The sequence below is a fragment of the Salmo salar genome, chromosome ssa13, assembly GCF_905237065.1.
Source record: "Salmo salar chromosome ssa13, Ssal_v3.1, whole genome shotgun sequence".
Lineage (NCBI taxonomy): Eukaryota > Metazoa > Chordata > Actinopteri > Salmoniformes > Salmonidae > Salmo > Salmo salar.
The window spans coordinates 87,957,561-87,977,098 of NC_059454.1; the positions used below are offsets into that span (position 1 = coordinate 87,957,561).

Here is a 19,538-nt window from a genome sequence, read left to right on the forward strand (position 1 = left end):
ATGATAGTCTTTGAGTGACAAATGTTATTGTTTACTATTGGCCCCCTTGAGCAGTTGTTGATGCGCTGAGGCAGCCAGGTAAGATAATGATTTAACACACTATTACAGCCGGGAGAGTTATGAACAGAGTTGTGTACAGGTTTATGAGGGCATCCTGGGATAAATCATAGTTGCTGCACACTTTAACACCGACTTTAAATCACATCAAATACACTAAACGACTTCCTGCAAAAGTATGCCACACTGCACAATGGTGTCAAAAAGTACAATGATGTATAGTACACAACATGAAGAGAGTTAAAGTGAATCCTTAGTAAATAGACAGACACTAAAACCCCTGCCTCTGTCAGTCTTATTGAGTTTGATTGCTGGGGGAGAGCATCGTCTACTTTCAGCACTAATATCCAAATGTCTTCTGGCAGGCAGGGAGAGGGGATGAAGTTAAATTGCCTTCCAAAGTGTACTTTTCCTTAATGCCTTGTGTCGGGCGGCAGAGGGCTGTAAAACTGTTAGCTTTAATGTCGATTTTCATATGCAGCCATGAGAAGAAAGGGAAATAAAGAGCAGTGATTATGCCATTTGAATGGGTTCTGGAATGCTTAACCGTTTTATGTTGCGACAGCGTAATGCTCCCGTGCTCAGTCTCTGCACACTCAACCCCCTACAGTGGTTGTCTCAGGTTCAGCATTCTACACTGTGCCTTTTATTCCCATGTCTGGGGGAGCAGAAGGAGGAGGAGGTAGTGACTGGTCTACAGCAGGAGAGCAGGAGTGGGAGCTGAGCTGAGAGTTTTGTTTGAAATGTTTCCACCTGCATGTTGACACAACCTAACAGCTCATTTCCACTCCGACTGTTCCTCCAAATCATATTAATGAGTAAAGGATTGAGTCAGACATACTAAACAGTTGGGATCCTCCACAGGGTCCTTGTCTTTGCTCTCTGTTTTCGAAGCTGGCTGTCACACTTAGCCTACTAGTGCTTAAGGCTCTGTAGACACAGGCTATTTAACATCTTTGTTATCCTCAAAATATTCACTAATGTTGTTATTTAGAAACAGCAATCAGATGAAACAGTCAGATGCAACACATTCTTGGTATCATCACACCTACATATGTAGGATCTTAATTTGAGCCAGTTTGATAAAGCAGGAAATTAATAATCATCAACAGGAAATATGAATTATTATGTAGATTATAATTCATGTACATTTTTGTAGGGGGTGATGCATTTTTCGTATGGAAAAAGTTCAAAAGTATTTTTAAACCTCAAATACATTACAAGTTTTACATTTCATGCATTGCAGTAAAGTTCCCCTGCAACAGGGTGATCAAATTAAGATCCTACATCTGTACAGTAGATCTCTATGAGTTAGGCAAGAGACAGGCATTGTTACTAAATGTTTTTTAAAAATGTTTGTATTTTTTATTTCACCTTTATTTAACCAGGTAGGCCAGTTGAGAATAAGTTCTCATTTACAACTGCGACCTGGCCAAGATAAAGCAAAGCAGTGCGACAAAAAATAACAACACAGAGTTAGTTACACATGGGATAAACAAACGTACAGTAAATAACACAATATAAAAATCTATGTACAGAGTGAGCAAATGAAGTAAGGAGTTAAGGCAATAAATAGGCCAATAGTGGCGAAGTAATTACAATTTAGCAATTTACACTGGAGTGATATATGTGCAGACGAGGACGTTTTATCTTACACCACCTCTGTCTGTCACCATTATTTTAATTTAGGTCCAGTGTTGTTAAAAGTATATTTTTGCTTCCATGGTGTATTTTCAATAAATGCAAGGTTTTGGTGTAATCTGCACTGGACCTCAAGAACCTAATTTCAGAGAGAGAGAGCATGCTGTGCCAGTGAGGCAGAGCAGAGCAGAGTGAGCCTGCGCTCCGACGGACAGAGAGGCCTGTTATATAGCACTCATTAAGGACATGGTTAGCTCAATCCATCATCCACGCCAACTAATGATTGCTACCATACATCCCATGTAGCACCATCCGTTTAAGGACAGGGACAGGGACGCAGAGGAAGTTGAAGCCCATTCATCTTGCTGCGATGGACTCACAGCGCTTTGACAACTGGTACAGAGACAATTCTTCTCCCCACTATCACATTAAAGTACCAGCTCTGAAATGGAACTGATCTACAACTCTACTTTTACCCTGTACACCAAACCTAAATCTCCGTGCCGTAGCTGTGTGTGTGTGTGTAGACTTTGCAGCACACTGAAACGCATTAGCGATTGCAGACAAATCACAATCTATTTGCAGATGTACTTTTAAACTGCAATTAATTGCAGCAGATGGAGTGGAATATTTATAACCCAAGTAGAAATCTGATGACAACAGCCCTGCTCGACCCAATTACAGTACATTCTTCATACACAACATGTACTCTGTCTGTGTGTGTGTGTGTCTACACTGTCCATTGGTTTACTGTATGTATAATTCAAGTGAAATGGTAGCACTGTCATGTCCTGACCAGTAAAAGGGGTTATTTGTTATTGTAGTTTGGTCAGGGCGTGGCAGGGGGTGTTTGTTTTGTGTGGTTCAGGTTTTTTGGTTTATGTTCTACATTGTCTATTTCTATGTGATATCTAGTTTTTCTATTTCTATGTTGGGGTTTTGGTAGGACCTCCAATTAGAGGGAGCTGGTTGTCGTTGCCTCTAATTGGAGGCCTTATTTAGTTGGGGTTTGTTTCACTTGTGTTTTGTGGGTGGTTGTTTCTTGTATAGTCTGTGCACCTTATGGGACTATTTTTGGCGTTTGTTTTGTTTAAGTGTCTTCTCTATATTAAAGTAAAGAAGATAAATATACCTGCTGCATTTTGGTCCACTCCTTATGACGAACGTGACAAGCACTGAGATAACAACTAATTCCACTTCGAACAACCATGGTGAAAAAATTCACAAAGAGAAATAATATCAAACTGGTCATCACTGATTAAATCCCCTCCCTCCCTCTCTCCCTCTAGCCTTCGTGCTGAGCTGTGCCTTCCCTAAGGAGCCAGCCAACGGGGAGGTATCAGTGACTCACCTCCATGCTGGGGGAGAGGCCTACTTTCAGTGTCTGACCGGCTACCAGCTGCAAGGCCCCACCATGCTCGCCTGTCGCAACGCCACTACACCTTACTGGAGTGGCAAGGAGCCAAAATGCCTGGGTAAGAGACAACAACACTGCTTCCTTCCTGCCAAACATACACACAGACACAGATGCACAGACACACACACAGACTTCAGCTCATCAACTTCCAGGATCCATTCATCTGCTTACTGAGAACCAATGGGAAATTATAGTAACCCCTCAGAGAACACCACAGAGACTGACAACTGAGGAAAATAACATTTCAGCTGAATGATTAAAGTAATTAAACTCAGTTTAAATGGACTGGGTGTTATTTGGCACCCACTGCCCAGAGGTTAATTGGGGTTTATTGTGTGCTCTATTTGGTAGGCCTATCAGGTGTCTGGCTTACTGCTGTGCGACTTTAATTCTTTCTCTGTAACCCGCATCCCCTGCTATTCAGGCTGTTTAATATAAATCCAGGGTTAGGGGCAATAGTGCAGTTGTAAACAAACATGCCCTTGTTACTTGAGCGACTAACATGTCTAGCCTACTCTTCTTCACAAAGAGTGTTTCCCACAATAGTTGCATAGTATGGGGAAATAGTACATGTTCATATATGAATAGCAGGCCTGTGCCCTGTGGTACCACATATTTGTCATAAGTCACGTCATAAGAAAATAAAATGTTTTGGTTGCACTCGCACACCGATTCATTCCCTCCACACTACATATTACTCTGTTCCATTCATGGATTTGTTCATTAAATGTTACTACAAAAATTAATCATGGTAAGCAATTAAATCGATATGATTAAGCTAAAATCAAAGTAAATGCTTACCTTGTTTTCCTTGCATGCTACCAAGGGGGTATATTTTTCCGGTGCGCGCAAGGTGTGTCAAACATAAGTGTGTTCGAAAGTTCAATATTTAAACCAGAGCCATATATTTAGAGAGTTTGTCTAACTTTTAGATTTTTTTGCATTTGTCTAATTCTAGACATGGTTACATTGCATTATTTAAATATTCCCCATGTACTGTTAATGGGGTGCTAACATAAAGGAGTTAAGAATGTAAGCTCACTCCACAGCTAGGTTTAAACGTTGATATTTTTTGGATAGCTCATATGGTCGGTATGTTGTCAAGGAGGGTGGTCACGTGTGTCTGCAAGCAGAGGATCAGTAGTTCCAGTCCGGGATGGGGACAGGGACAGTGGAGGAAGATATACTGTTAGCAGCACAGTCATGGTTTCACTGGTGCCGTGACCCGGATCTGCAGTTGCGCTCAGCTCAACACTATGGTTGCTGTGGAATAAGTTTTATGGGTGAATGTAGCACATGGGGATGTGTGAAACGTGCTCCACCTAATTGCTAACTTTTCGGTGGCGCCAACTGATAAGATGCTTTGGGAGGGCGGTCACGTGTGCTAGGAAAGCAGAAGTCCTGGGTTTGAGCCTCGGTTTGAGCTGAATCAGGAGGAAGTGGTACTTGCTAAAAGCAGCATGACATCTGTTATACTAGCATGGCTGCCATAGAATTTTGAAGTGTCATGTAAATGTATCATGATGCCCATTCTAGTCATTCATGTATTACACTAATATGATTGCCATAGAATGTTGTAGGGCAGTGGTATTCAAAAAGCAGGGACCCCATTTTCTTAATAATCACATCAACAAATAACCTTCAATTCAATATATTTACTCAATAAAATTGAACTTTTCAAATGTCTAATCTTTCTCAAAAGCGTTTTGTGTGTTGTCCCATACAGCCCCCCCACCTCTCTGATTCAGTGGGGTTGGGTTAAATGCGGAAGACACATTTCAGTTGAATACATTCAGTTGGACAACTGACTAGGCAACTGACTGACTTTCCCTTTCTATAAAATAATCTGTACTCTAAATTTTTTGTTCCAAATGTTTTAGTTTTTGTGTTTTGGTTTATATGCCAACCCCACTGTGACCCCGACTTTGAATACCACGTTGTGTAGGGTCATGTAAATACATCATAATGCAGAAACCTCAATGGCCCAACTCTTTAAATACATGGCTCTGGTTTAAACCAACCCTGAGACAAATGCTGAATTGCAATTGGACAATATCAGGCGCATGAGCAAAATCGGGACATTCCAAGGATCCCACCTAAAACAAAAATGTTCTGTTGTAGCCAGACATGGAAGGGTGTGGCTATACTTCCTGCTGTATGGCCAAATTGCTGTCAGGAATGATTGAGGCCTATAGTTTATGTTGTTAGTGTTCTGACTTATGTTGCTCTTCATCCTGTTTATAATTTGTAAATATTGTGTGGGCATAATTAAGGCAACTCTTTATATGCACTTTGCAAATAATAGCACTCAGCGCGACGGCCTACCTCACAACACGTAACGCCCATGCCTCCCTGTATAGTAATGATACAAGCTACTTCCTACTGGGCACAGACGTCAGTTCAACATCTAGATTTGATTTACATTTGGTTAAGTTGTCAACTAACATGAATTCAACATGAAATCCCCCAAAAATTCACCATGTCATTGGATTTAGTTTAAAAGTTGGGTGAAAAAGGATTAAATTATTTTACGTTGATTACTTTTCTCAATCAGTTTTCCACTCTGATTCAGCGTCATCACATATATTTTTATTTGTTGAAATGACATTGATTCAACCAGTTTTTGCCCAGTGGGTTAGGCCTAAGGTGAGCTTTTACAACATCTCAGTCTAGCATCCTCGTTTAGGCCCAAGTTGATTGGTTGTGCTGAGAGCCCTGGTCTGTTAGTGTCTGATTACCAATATGGGGAGAGGGAGCAGTGCTATGGAGACGAGAGGGCTAAACCAGTCCATTTGGACCTGGCTACACTACACTAATTAGTAGTGGGCTGCATGACTATCCTTCACCTGCTCTCAATTAGCACCGTCTCTTCTGCCAGCCTCACTCTCACTCCCAACAGCTGTTCTGCACTGATACTGTTCTGCTGCTCTGCTCTCCTCACTAGTTGATAACACACAGATACAGTCAGTCAGTCCCATAGAGATAGATAGAGGACTCCAGTGGCCAAAAGCCCATTTTAGCATGGGCAGCACCATTGAGGACTTTCACCATTTTGAAGTAGTCAACTTGGTGGGACTTCCTATGGGTAAAGGAAGGATCACATAATTCCATCCAGGTCATCAGGAGGGATCAACCAATGAATTATATTCATGACAAAAAAAAAATCCATAACTGCAGGTGGCAGTAAATCGGCAACTTTATATCTGTTCAAACAACACACTCTAGGTGGCAGTATGCACCGAAGAAATGGAAGAAGAAAATTGACTACTTCAAAATGTAGATGGCCTCAGTTGCGTTGCCCATGTTCTCACAGACGCCATAATGTGACAGATACAATATTGATCTTAACTATCTATATGGTCAGTCCCTGGTGAGACCTATTCGCCAGACCACTGCACAGCTCCAAACATTCTCACTCTCTTTCAGCACAGGGATGGAAATGTTCTTCCTCCAAATCCCATGTACTGTGGTATTACTCAGCAAAGAGAGAGCAGAAAACAAATACTGTTTTTGAAATTAAGGGACATTTAAGCTGTTTTATGTCTCTCTTTTTCTCTGAGTTTTACCCTTCCCTCCCTCTCTGTCGATCTCATTCTCGCTCTTATCCAATCCATTTTCAATGCAGCTTCCTGTGGTGGGATGATAAAAAATGCCACGTTGGGCCGTATCGTCTCTCCTGGTTTCCCTGGCAACTACAGCAACAACTTGACTTGCCATTGGGTCCTGGAGGCTCCTGAAGGCCATCGGCTTCATGTTCACTTTGAGAAAGTGGCTTTGGCTGAGGATGATGACAGGTAGAGTACACATACAGCTGGATGGAAGCAGATTCGGAGTGTGTGTGTGTGTGTGTGTGTGTGTGTGTGTGTGTGTGTGTGTGTGTGTGTGTGTGTGTGTGTGTGTGTGTGTGTGTGTTTGAAGTTATTTTAACAGGGACAGTGCACATTAATCAATGTTTCAGTAAAAGTGCCGGTTTAGCCAGTCGGCTAATTTTCAACTGCAGTCCCTGGACAGGGACAACATAGTACAAGCAACACGTAGCATGCAGACAGAGCAACATAACATAAAAAGCAACAAAACAAAATATGTAAAAGTAACTAGTGTTTCCACACTTCACAAGCGTCAGACAAAAGACAACATGGAGAGCTGCAATACACAGCTAGGGATTATGTTCACAAATCTGATTGGCCTTTAGCCATCCATATCTTTATGTTTTTTGTGAAGGTGCGATAGGTGGTGCAGTTATGTGTGTCTGATGGCTGTGTGTTCCAGACATGGGAAGCTCTCACAGAGAAAGCAGATTGACTAAAGGTGCTTTTTCTTAAGGGAACTATATAGTTACCTCTCATGAGTTAGGCAGTATGTTAAGTGGGGGAGTATCATAGATTTGAAGTACAGTTTTACTACCTCTGTAGTCAAACAATTTTTGTATGAATCGGAAATTAGATGGGTTGAATTTGGTTATTTGCGTTACCTTTTTCACCTGCTTTTAAAAGAGAGGTTGGAATCAAATATGATGCCAAGGTACTTAAAATCAGATACCGCCTGGATCTTCTCCTCTGACACATAGACATCTGGCTCAGTAGCATCAATTGCCCTCTTTGTGAAGAACATGCAGACTGTTTTTTTTCACATTTAGATGCAAACATGAGTCCCTGACTGAGCCAATTTGTAACCTGGACCATTACAGTAGTGAGTTCTTGTGCAGCTTGTTGTTTGCTCTTTGCATGCACATATATCACTATATCATCTGCATACATTTGAACTTCAGACCCAGTACAAACAGAAGGCAGATCATTAATGTACAGGCCGAACAGGAGGTGCCCCAGTATTGACCCTTGGGGCACGCCCACATCATAGCTGAGAATGGGTGACAGCTCATTGCTCATTCTGACACGCTGGGAACTGCCTTCAAGGTGTGATTTCATCCATCTCAAGGCATCGGGGAAAGGTGTGAGAGTGTGTGTGTGTGGGGGGGGGGCTCAAATGGTGGGAAGCTTTCATTTGTTGCTAATTAGTTGCCAGTTGGACTAGATGCAGTGCCTTGCAAAAGTATTCACCCCACTTGGCATTATTCCTATTTTGTTGCCTTACAACCTGGAATTAAAAGATATTTTGGGGGGGGTTGTGTCATTTTATTTACACAACATGCCTACCACTTTGAAGATGCAATTTTTTTTAATTGTAAAACAAACAAGAAATAAGAAAACTTTAGCGTGCATAACAATTCACCCCCCCAAAGTCAATACTGTGTAGAGCCACTTTTGCAACAATTACAGCTGCAAGTCTCTTGGGGTATGCCTCTATAAGCTTGGCACATCTAGCCACTGGGATTTTTGCCCATTCTTCAAGGCAAAACTGCTCGAGCTCCTTCAAGTTGGATAGGTTCCACTGGTGTACAGCAATCTTTAAGTCATACCACAGATTCTCAATTGGATTGAGGTCTGGGCTTTGACTAGGCCATTCCAAGACATTTAAATGTTTACCCTTAAACCACTCGAGTGTTGCTATAGCATTATGCTTAGGGTCATTGTCCTGCTGGAAGATGAACCTCCATCCCAGTCTCAAATCTCTGGGAGACTGAAACAGGTTTCCCTCAAGAATGTCCCTGTATTTAGCACCATTCATTATTCCTTCAATTCTGACCAGTTTCCCAGTCCCTGCCGATGAAAAACATCCCCACAGCATGATGCTGCCACCACCATTCTTTACTGTGGGGATGGTGTTCTCAGGGGGATGAGAGGTGTTGGGTTTTGTGCCAGACATAGTGTTTTTCTTGATGGCCAAAAAGCTCAATTTTAGTCTCATCTGACCAGAGTACCTTCTTCCATATGTTTGGGGAGTCTCCCACATGCCTTTTATCTGGCCACTCTTCCGTAAAGTCCAGCTCTGTGGAGTGTACAGCTTAAAGTGGTCCTATGGACAGATACTCCAATCTTCGCTGTGGAGCTTTGCAGCTCATTCAGGGTTATCTTTGGTCTCTTTCTTGCCTCTCTGATTAATGCCCTCCTTGCCTGGTCCGTGAGTTTTGGTGGGCGACCTTCCCTTGGCAGGTTTGTTGTGGTGCCATATTCTTTCAATTTTTTAATAATGGATTTAATGGTGGTCAATGGGATGTTCAAAGTTTCTGATATTTTTTATAACCCAACCCTGATCTGTACTTCTCCACAACTTAGTCCCTGACCTGTTTGGAGAGCTCCTTTGTCTTCATGGTGGCGCTTGCTTGGTGGTGCCCCTTGCTTAGTGGTGTTGCAGACTCTGGGGCCTTTCAGAACAGGTGTATATATACTGAGATCATGTGACAGATCATGTGACACTTAGATTGCACACAAGTGGACTTTACTTAACTAATTTTGTGACTTCTGAAGGTAATTGGTTCCACCAGATCTTATTTAGAGGCTTCATAGCAAAGGGGGTGAATACATATGCACACACCACTTTTCCGTTTTTTATTTTTTTATACTTTTTTTAATCAAGTTGTTTTTTTCCATTTCACTTCACCAATTTGGACTATTTTGTGTATGTCCATTACATGAAATCTAAATAAAATCCATTTAAATTACAGGTTGTAATGCAAAAAAATAGGAAAAAAACGCCAAGCGGGGTGAATACTTTTGCAAGGCACTGTATGACAGGTTTTACATCCAGTTGTCAGAACGTGATGCAACACTGGGTAACAACGCCTAACTTTACTCCATATATTGCTCAAGGACATGTTTGCTTAGCCTAGGTGACTAAATCCCATATGTGAGTGATTTGGATGGAATTGATACAGCTTTATGTCATTTCAAATCATTGACTGTATTCACTCATGCAAATTAATTGAGGGACAACACAGGCCAGTCAGACGTGGGGAGCCGAGATTTAATTACATTTTTGTACCATAACTACTGTCTCAAGGCTATGTAACAAATGGACATTTAATGAAGCCGCTGGCTGCTGAGTTGATGAGAATGTTATCACAGGTTTATTACAGCCAATGATGAAACACTGAGCGCCACTTAAGAACCACTCACCACTCCCTTTTGATGTTTCTCTTAGTCATCAATGACAAGTCAATGTGTCCCATTTTCCTTTCTCCCTTTTTATTATGCAATGTTTTTGACTGTTTTTTTAGACTCCTAATAAAGAATGGGAACAACATTGACTCCCCTCTGGTGTATGACTCCTATGAGGTGGAGTACCTGCCCAATGAGGGCGTGGTGAGCACAGGACGTCACCTCTTTGTAGAGTTCACCACAGACGGGACTGTCACTTCCACGGGAGCAGCCATCAGATATGAAGGTACTGATGCAATGCGTGTGAGTGTGTCTCATGTGTGTGTTGATTACATTAACTTAATAGAATTATACTAGAAAACATGCTTCAAAGAATCAACACTGATATGTCTTTACCTTTTCCTAAGGAAGGTGAAATTGAGGGTTGATGTTGACTTAATATAACAAAGAATCCACCTGTGGGATTTGTATCCCGCAGCTTTTGCGAAGGGCACATGCTATGGGCCCTTTGTGAAATATGGCAACTTCACCAGCAGTAACACGGCTTGCGGTGTGGGTGCAGTGGTGGAGTTTGCCTGTGACCCGGGCTACACTCTGGAGCAGGGCTCAGTCATCATCGAGTGTGTGGATGCAGAAAACCCCCAGTGGAACGAGACAGAGCCAGCCTGCAGGGGTGAGTCCTCATTCCATTACAAACCCAGTCCACAGGATTTCATCAGCTCAAGTTTGGCTAATTCTCTATCAGCAAATTGAGTACAATCTAGGAACCCCAGCCACAATAAACCCAGCTACCCCAGTCTCCCAAGACCTGAGTTAGGGGCCAGTGCACAGCTTTAGAAGCCAAAGCCCAGTTTTATTCATTCTCTCCCTGCTTATCTCTCTCGTTCACCATCCTTGTCCCTCTCTCTCTCCCTCTTTATCAGCAACTGGAGTACGATCTAGGAACCCCAGCCACAAAGACCTAGGGATACCTCTCTCTCCCCCACAGACACACACTGACCTCTAACCCTTGTTTTATCCACTTTTCCCTGGCGCTGTCCCACACCACACTACCCATGATTTTATAGCTCTTCGGCAAAGGTAGAAATGAAAGGATTTAATTTCTGCTGTTCAGGGCTAGAGAACTGTATTTTTCAGCGTTAGCAGTTTGTAACAGTTCTAGCCCAACACTCTTAGGCTCCCTCAAGGAGCGTGGAAAGTCATTATGAATGGTATACTGTTCAGCAGTGATACTCTTTCACGACCGTCTTTTCTTTACCCCTGTGAATTCACATGGCTTTTAAAAGATGTTCCACAGTCCCCAGACCAACATCAAAACCAGAGATTATTAAAATATCATCAGCTCAGCTGGCACTGACAGTTAAGATTTTCAATCACTGATCACTTGTTTTTCCTATTTGAAGATGGCTATACTGTGAGTACTGGGCGTACACTGTGTCCGTTTGTATGTAGGTGTTTGTCTTTGTTTACTTTTTGGGAGTGTTGGCCATGTATTAATGTGTTTCTCAGTATTTGGACTTGACTGTGCTTATGTGTGTGTCCCAGCTGTGTGTAGTGGTGAGATCACAGATTCAGCCGGGGTGGTTCTCTCTCCAAACTGGCCAGAGGCCTACGACAAGGGCCAGGACTGCATCTGGGGCATCCACGTGGAAGAGGACAAGAGGATCATGCTAGACATCCAAGTGTAAGTGCCAGCTCTCTGCTTCAATAGCAGCAGAGGTCACACTAAAGTTCAAATCAACCTCATATCATTTAAGGTCATAGCCTGCTTTTCTTCTTCATTAACATTTTAAAGAGTAGATAGATCTATTTCAAGTCATGCTGCATAGGGTAAGAGGCATTTTCACTACATACACAAACACTCACATACCCTTGCACATACACACTCTCAAACATAGGCAAAAGAATACTGCAAGTTCAGGAGGCAAAATCTCAGAATGTAGAACTATCCTAAAGGGAAAGCATTGCTACTGATGTTGTAGTCAGAAATTAAATCTATGTTTTCATCCAGTCCATTGAATATTCAGCACAGCTTCCAGCACACTCTGACCAGATTAGCCAGTAAGCCTCCATGCTCTCCCTTTCCCTGGTGTGTGTCTCAGAGTTGGCTTTCAAAATATGCTCTGGCAGTGAGACCACTCCGAGCCACTTATCCAGCTCTCTCAACAACGTTAATTCACCACTTAAACACACACAAACACTCCTGCAGCACTTTCAGTAGGCCTCGGCCCCTCCAATAGTTTTTTTGTGCTCTGCTGATCCTCTGCTGTCTCTTCAGAGCACTCTGCCAAGAGAATGGACCAGTTTAGTTGGACATGATCAGAGAGCCTGCCTGCCTCCCTTATCTTCCTGAGTGAAGTCTCTTTAAAGTTTCACAAAGTTTCACACTGTGTGCGTGTGTGCACATGCATATGTAATGTTTACTCTTTGGCAGTCAAACAAGTTCATATGGGTTTCATACGCTAGCTGCATGCTGTCCACAGAGAATATAGCAGCTTAACTCCCATGAGATTGTATAAGGTACATATTTCTTCTCATCATATGTGAATCATGTTTTTGCCTGAAGCAGTAGCACAGGAGCATTGAGGAAAGGTCTAAGACACTGCATCTCAGTGATAGAGACGACACTACAGACCCTGGTTTCGATTCCAGGCTCTATCACAACCGACCGTGACTGGGAGTCCCATTGGGCTGCGCACAATTGGCCCAGCGTCATTAGGGTTTGGCCGGGGTAGGCCGTCATTGTAAATAAGAATTTGTTCTTAACTGCCTTGCCTAGTTAAATAAAGGTTAAATATAAAAATGTTTAAATAAAAATACTACAGTTTACTATAGAAAGCTACAGTTTATATTAGAATACCACAGTACTTACTATAGAATTCTGTAGTAATCTGTAGTATACTGTAGAATACTATACTACACACTATAGCATCCCTCGATCATGTGTATTTTGCATACTCTAGAATACTTTAGTAAATACTACAGTATTATCAACAACAAACTGTAGTAAATACTACAGAAATATCCGCAAAAACACTACAGTCCACAAAAACAAGATTAAAAAAATACTCCAGTATTGCATTTGCATTTATCCTGCCCATTCCCCTCCCCCATATCACAATTTGTGCCACCCATAAGTAAGAAACCTACATGCAAAGTATAAATCATAAATTGTGTTTCCTACAGGTTATTGAAGAGAGTAGAAGTTATTCCAGACCTGTCTATAGGTTATGGAGAATGTGCACTTTCAGCATTTCACCATTAGGTTTCCTCAAGGAGAATCCCCCTCACTTCTATGCCAAAGATACTAAACAAAAACACTTTAGTAAATACCACAGTAATGTCGCTAAAAACACTACAGTAAATATGACAGCGTACTACAGTCTGCAAAAACACTACAGTAAATGCTACATTATACTACATTCCGCAAAAACACCAAATTAAATACAGAAATATTCTAGTCTGCAAAAAACAACAGTAATTTGTACAGTATACTACAGTAAATAATACGGTATTCACTTTAGTGTTTTTGTAGACTTCAGTCCTCAAAAGTCCCAAAAAAAAACACTACAGAGAATACTATAGTATTCAATCTCCTACCATAGTATACACTATCATGGGGGGACATTAAGCATGCAGGAATACTAAATCAAATATTTGTATAACTAAACCAAGATAGACCAGAGCCTGTCGTTTCCAATAGGACTAAATTAGTCATAGTGGGCAGAACAAGCAAGGAGGTGGGCAGAGCAAAGCACCAGCTAGCCAGATCCTATTGGCCCGTTCTAGCATCATCTGCATATTTCCATTAGGGAACGCCTACTCAATTCGCCTTTGCACTCCTTCTAAACAACACATTTTTTTTTAACTTTGGCAAAGGGTAAAGTCAACTAAACTTAGTCCACTCTGTCCATAACATATTTTATTTTTGGAAACAGAAAACTGTATTGAGATCAAATGTTTCAACAGTGAGAAAATTAGCAGAATCTATCTTCTCACACTTCCTCTCACTACCATTGATTGAAGGGCTGCTGCAGTGTCTGCTTGCCTGCTGTCAGTACATTAGTCATGCAGACATACAGTCATTTGCTGTCATGATTAATATCTGCTCATTTGTTATCATCTGCCAATCCATTGTTCCATCATTATGTTATTTCATTAGGGTAATAGATGTCACTGCCAATGCTGTCTGATTAAACTGTTGACGTAATAACGTCTGAGATGCTACAACATGTAGGCTGGCAGACATACCATCATTATCTGCTACTTTTCATCAGCATGTACATTGCTTATATTCTTATGTAGTGAGTGAGAATTGTCTTGAAAGTTGTAGAAAATTAGTGAAAAGAGCACTGGTCCTTTAAGTTTCCTCACAGCTCAGCAGCCATCAAGGAGATGGAGAGCGAGAGAGAGACTGATAGAGAGGAGAAACAGATGGAAGGGACCTTGGCCTCCTCCTCTCATGGTCAGTCTTTCCCAGCATTCTCCCTGCTGGGCAGAGTGAAGCTCACACAGTGGTGCACCGCAGAGGTCCCTCCCCCCAACCCGAAACCGCTAACTTCCTACAATTCTACACATGGGGCAAAGAGAAAAATGTGCAGTTTTATAGCTAATCTCATGCTATTCTACACATTTTGCCATGAGACTTAGAGAAAAGTTTGCTGTTTTAAAGCAATTTTCTTGTGTTTCTACACATATTGCCATGGGGCAGAGAGACAAATGTGCAAAGATCCTATTAAATTACTAGAGGGGAGATGCCATAAACCCTCTAAGTTCCAGAATGGGGTAAAAATGGCAGCCATATTGGTCAGGGAGAAATCCAAACCATCTAATTGGAATAAATGGCAGTAGAGGCATAATCCTGATTTTACTTACACAGGAAAATAAAACAAAGGCATGTGATATATCAGAAATTGTGTAATAAAATGATTGTCAACCTAAAATATTGCCATATAATCATGAATACCGTTTACATGGGTTTTATACAATTTTTCTGTATAAATACTGAAATATATGTAAAGAGATTGTAAGTGTAGAAAGACAAAAAAAGGTGAGTGCTATTATATGATACAATATTAGTATTGTTGCATTTACAACTTGTCTAAGTCCTATCACCTACTGATTTCAGCCAGTGTATGGCTGTGGATTCACTGCATCGTTTGAATGGAATGTTGGAATATTGGCAGTATATTTGAAAATGTATGGAACCATTCCTCTAAAACTGTCTAGCTAGCTACCTAAAAAACACACTGCAGATACATTAATTAAATTAATTATTTTACACAATATCTTATCACAGCACTGGCAAACCATTTGACCAACTCCCTGACCAAAATGGCTGACCTTTATCTCATCATAAGGTTCATGGCCATTCTAGTATTCTAATTCCTAATTCTATGGGGGTGACACCCACCCCCACCCCCCATACAGCCCCTCACAGGACCCAAACTCTCTGATTTGTCCACTGGCATATGGATCATTATAAGTGAGGCACATCAAATGAGAGCCACAGATGGAAGGGAATGATAGCGTCAAGGTGTGCCAGTGACACACATCCCTAATCATACACATTTTACATTTTAGTCATTTAGCAGGAGCTCTTATCCAGAGCGACTTAGTTAGTGCATTCATCTTAAGATGTGGGACAACCACATATCATAGTCATAGTAAGTACATTGTTCCTCAATAAAGTAGATATCAGCAAAGTCAGAGCTAGTAAGGGGTGAAAATAAAGCCAAGTGGGGTTTATTTGATTGTCTTGGGGTTTAAATAACATTTCAGATACTTTGGTTAGGGTTCATGTTGCTCGAGAGCATCTCAATCAGTACAATAGCAACTGATGCATCTGAAAACATTAGTATAGCTAAGATACTGTTTATGGCGGACCCTGTAAAAACAACCCTTTTCACTGCACCTATCTGGTGTATGTGACAATACAATATCTTACTTTTTATTTTATTTTAGCATTAAGAAAATTCACTAATTTGTATAAGGCTGTAAAAATCTTTAGAGTTTACTAAGTTCCCTGGTCCTTGAATTTCGGTATCATTCTTAGCCACATAAGCTTCCATTAAATTGATCCTGCTCTACCCAACTCCAGCTAAGCTCCAAACTGGTCGGGCATAAATGGCAGAAACCCACTTCTTTCCTGACCCTGCAACACCCCACCGTCACACTGGTGGCCATTTATCTGAAATGAGTCCGCTGGTCTTGTCTCGGGTGGGGAGTCCCCAGTGTGCTCACTGTCCCAGAGCGAGAAAGAGCGAGAGAGAGGTGTGTGTGTAAGTGAGTGTGGGTACCTGTGTATGTGTGAGAGGCAGGAAGGGAAAGACCTCTGATGGGTGGGAGTGGGTTCATTATAAGGGTGGGCACACACTTTTCCCCGTTAATGAGAATCCTTTCTCTCCTCTATTATCATTCATCACTGTGCCTGTGCTTGCAATTACTGAGGAACAGTGTGCATAATGAGGACTGATTAATTAATTTAGGACAAACTAGGAGGGCTGGCTCACTGCTCATTAAAACAGCACACTTGGGGCATGGACAGGCGGGCAGCAGCACAGGTGGCAGTCATGCACACCTGCCTGTGAGTCACACCGCCGGGTACAGGATGGCATGTCTACGGTAGAGGCCAGGTAAAGATGGAAGTGTCGTTTCACCAATAACAAACTCCATACATACTGTAGCTAGCTACCAGGGTCAATTCGGGAATTTCAGAATATACGTCAATTCAACCATGAATTGAAAGCAGAATTTGAATTGGATACACAGCATGGATAGCAGAATTTGAATTGGAAACACCCCACGGAAAGCAGAATTTGAAATGGAAACACCCCACAGAAAGCAGAATTTGAATTAAAGGAAAGGGAAAATTAAAGCATTTGCCACATATTACTGCAAAGAATACCGATACCATTCCACATATCCAGATTTTTTTTTTTTTGGTCAAGAGACTAGATTGATCCCTTCCATTCTATAGCGTTTGATGCATTGTGGAAAAGGTATTTTATTGAATATTTAATAACATATAAGTAATTTTAAACCTACAAAGGGATCTTAGAATATTTCCATAGTACTGTAATTATTTACAATTATTTTGAGAATGAGTCATTAAAAATGTAAAATCTCATCCAAATATTTTACACTGTATTGGTCACTATGTCTAAATAAACCCTCTAGTGGAGGCTCTGGGAATTGCATGTGAGTTACTGACTATGATAACTGGCTCATGCATCTGTTTTGCAACTGTCAGTGCTATAGGTTATAGTCATCATAAAGAGAGAGATCTAGACTGATGGTGGTCCTCTGTACTTTGGAATGTCTCCTCCCTGCCGCTCTTCCCTCTCTTCTTCCTCTCCAGCTGCCAGGGTGCCTGTACGCAGGGCAGCGTGGTGTGAGTGATGCCCCCGGGGGCACAGGGATTTGGCAGGATTGTCATTAATAAGTCATTTTTCATACGCTGCCTGGCCCAGGCACCAAAGCCCTGGCCTTTAAAAACCAATATTTAACTTTCTAATTAAAAAGAGAAAGCTAAACGAACGGGAAAACCTCATTCCATTTAATTGTTTAAAAATAACTGAAGTCCAGATAAAGCCGAGGTTGAGAGGGAAGAGCTGTGTTTAATTACCATTTCAGAGGTGTTCCCTGTGTCTGGAACAGCCAGGAAGGCTCTGTCAGCCATGACTGTTTTTACATTAAATCTAGGAGAGGAATTCAAACAATGGAACGGGTGCGTGGTGGTTCTCTGATTAGAAAGTGTCCCACCCTCTCAGCCCAGCCGACCAGAGCCAGCATGCCACTGGACCAGGGAAGCACACAGCCTTCCACAGTCTCTCATGACTGGACACATCCACTGAGAGAGCTGCTCCATGGGTCCACAGATACACTTCTAGAGAATTCCTACATTCACTGGATGTTTCATGGCAGCATGCTAGTATTCCAATCCAAGTTAAATTTGAGCTGTCCAACACCTCTGAGATTGAGGTGTTAGTAATTACTTTCTTCCTCAGCTTCTGCCTGCCTCAAGCTTTTTTCCTCTCATGGAGACAGGGAAATGAAGATACTACACAATGCTCTTCATTCTGACCAGCTGTTTTGCATGCTTCTATTTCTGCAGAGAAACTGCTTTTACAGCAGCTGGATCCCTGAGAGCAATCTCAATCTCAAGTACCTGTACACTTGTGTGAAAGCAACAAAAGTGTGTGTGTGTGTGTGGGGGGGGGGGGGGCGGGGGGGCATTTCCAACATTTCTGGGGAGGTGCGGCAACAGAGCTTCCCACAGGCTTACTCCACATTTGCCCGAGGCTCATTCGTTGTTTTTGACACAGCATCACATCCCATCACTCTGTCGCTGTCCGTCCTCGTGAATCTACCTTTGCTTGTGTATCTGACAGGGCAATAAAGGGTCTGTCAGCTTCTGGTCCAATGCCTTTTACATACATAGGCATAGGCAAATAACACCATAAAGTACTATTTCAAGGTGCATGTGTAGCGTTATTGGTCTTCATGCTGGTGCTTGTTGTTGTTTGCCCATGATCATTTGGATCAGTGGACTTAAACACTGGCTTAATAAGGCAGCCGATCCATGTCAAACCTGTCAATTCCATAACCTCTCATTCCCATCCATCCTACAGGCGTTTGCTGTTGGAGTGCCTCGACCCAGGGTTTAAGTGGTAAAATGGAGATCTAATTTGATTTTGTGCCTATCCTGCAGACTAGAGGGAGTACTTTGTCAGGCTTCACCTTGTTTGGATCTCCGTCTTTGCCATCCCTGATTTGTATTCTGGAGTTGAAGGCGAGTTAGTTAAGCCCAAATCTGTCCGCAGGCAGACTGGGTAGGCACACGGTGGCCTACCTCCTTGCTAAGATGCCCTGTGGGCATCGCCCCGTTTAATAAGAGCTTAAGTAATGTATTGAAATGGTCTGCCACAATCCATCAACACAGAGACACTCACAGACAGATGTACGTGTACACACACACACACACACACACACACACACACACACACACACACACACACACACACACACACACACAGTAAAGTGTTAGTATTCACCTTACAAGGAGCTATGAAGGAGAGCAGAGGTAGAGATAGTACGTCCTACGGGTGCCCATCCTCAAAAAGTAATGTGCACTCTCATGTAAATGAAATTGATTCTGCATCCAGGTATTGTAGCGGATGCAGGAGACGGGTGATTAAAAGGTACAAGAAGATTGCTCTTACCCATAGCTGTCTGGAGAACGGAGCCACCCTCCTTTATCGCTCTTAAAGGAAAGATTCACCCATTTTGAATGTTATATTGTTTTTGTGCATCTCTGAGCGATGTTCTATCGATTTCCCGGGTTCATTTCATGTTTTCATGTGTATCTGAGCTATTGTCGTTCAAGCAAGCAGAACTTTGGGGGGAACAACAGACAGTCCCCCCCA

At 42.0% G+C, this 19,538-nt stretch overlaps 1 protein-coding gene across 3 annotated transcripts in view; it reads left to right on the plus strand.

Annotated features, from left to right (window-relative positions):
- LOC106568079 (seizure protein 6) overlaps positions 1–19,538 on the plus strand; it is a 265,552-nt gene that overhangs the window by 212,137 nt on the left and 33,877 nt on the right. For all 3 annotated transcript variants that reach the window (XM_045692343.1, XM_045692342.1, XM_014138090.2), the window contains exons 5-9: positions 2,988–3,173; positions 6,741–6,909; positions 10,230–10,396; positions 10,589–10,783; positions 11,656–11,794. In XM_045692343.1, coding sequence (XP_045548299.1) covers positions 2,988–3,173; positions 6,741–6,909; positions 10,230–10,396; positions 10,589–10,783; positions 11,656–11,794 — 856 coding nt within the window. The remainder of the gene's footprint in view (positions 1–2,987; positions 3,174–6,740; positions 6,910–10,229; positions 10,397–10,588; positions 10,784–11,655; positions 11,795–19,538) is intronic.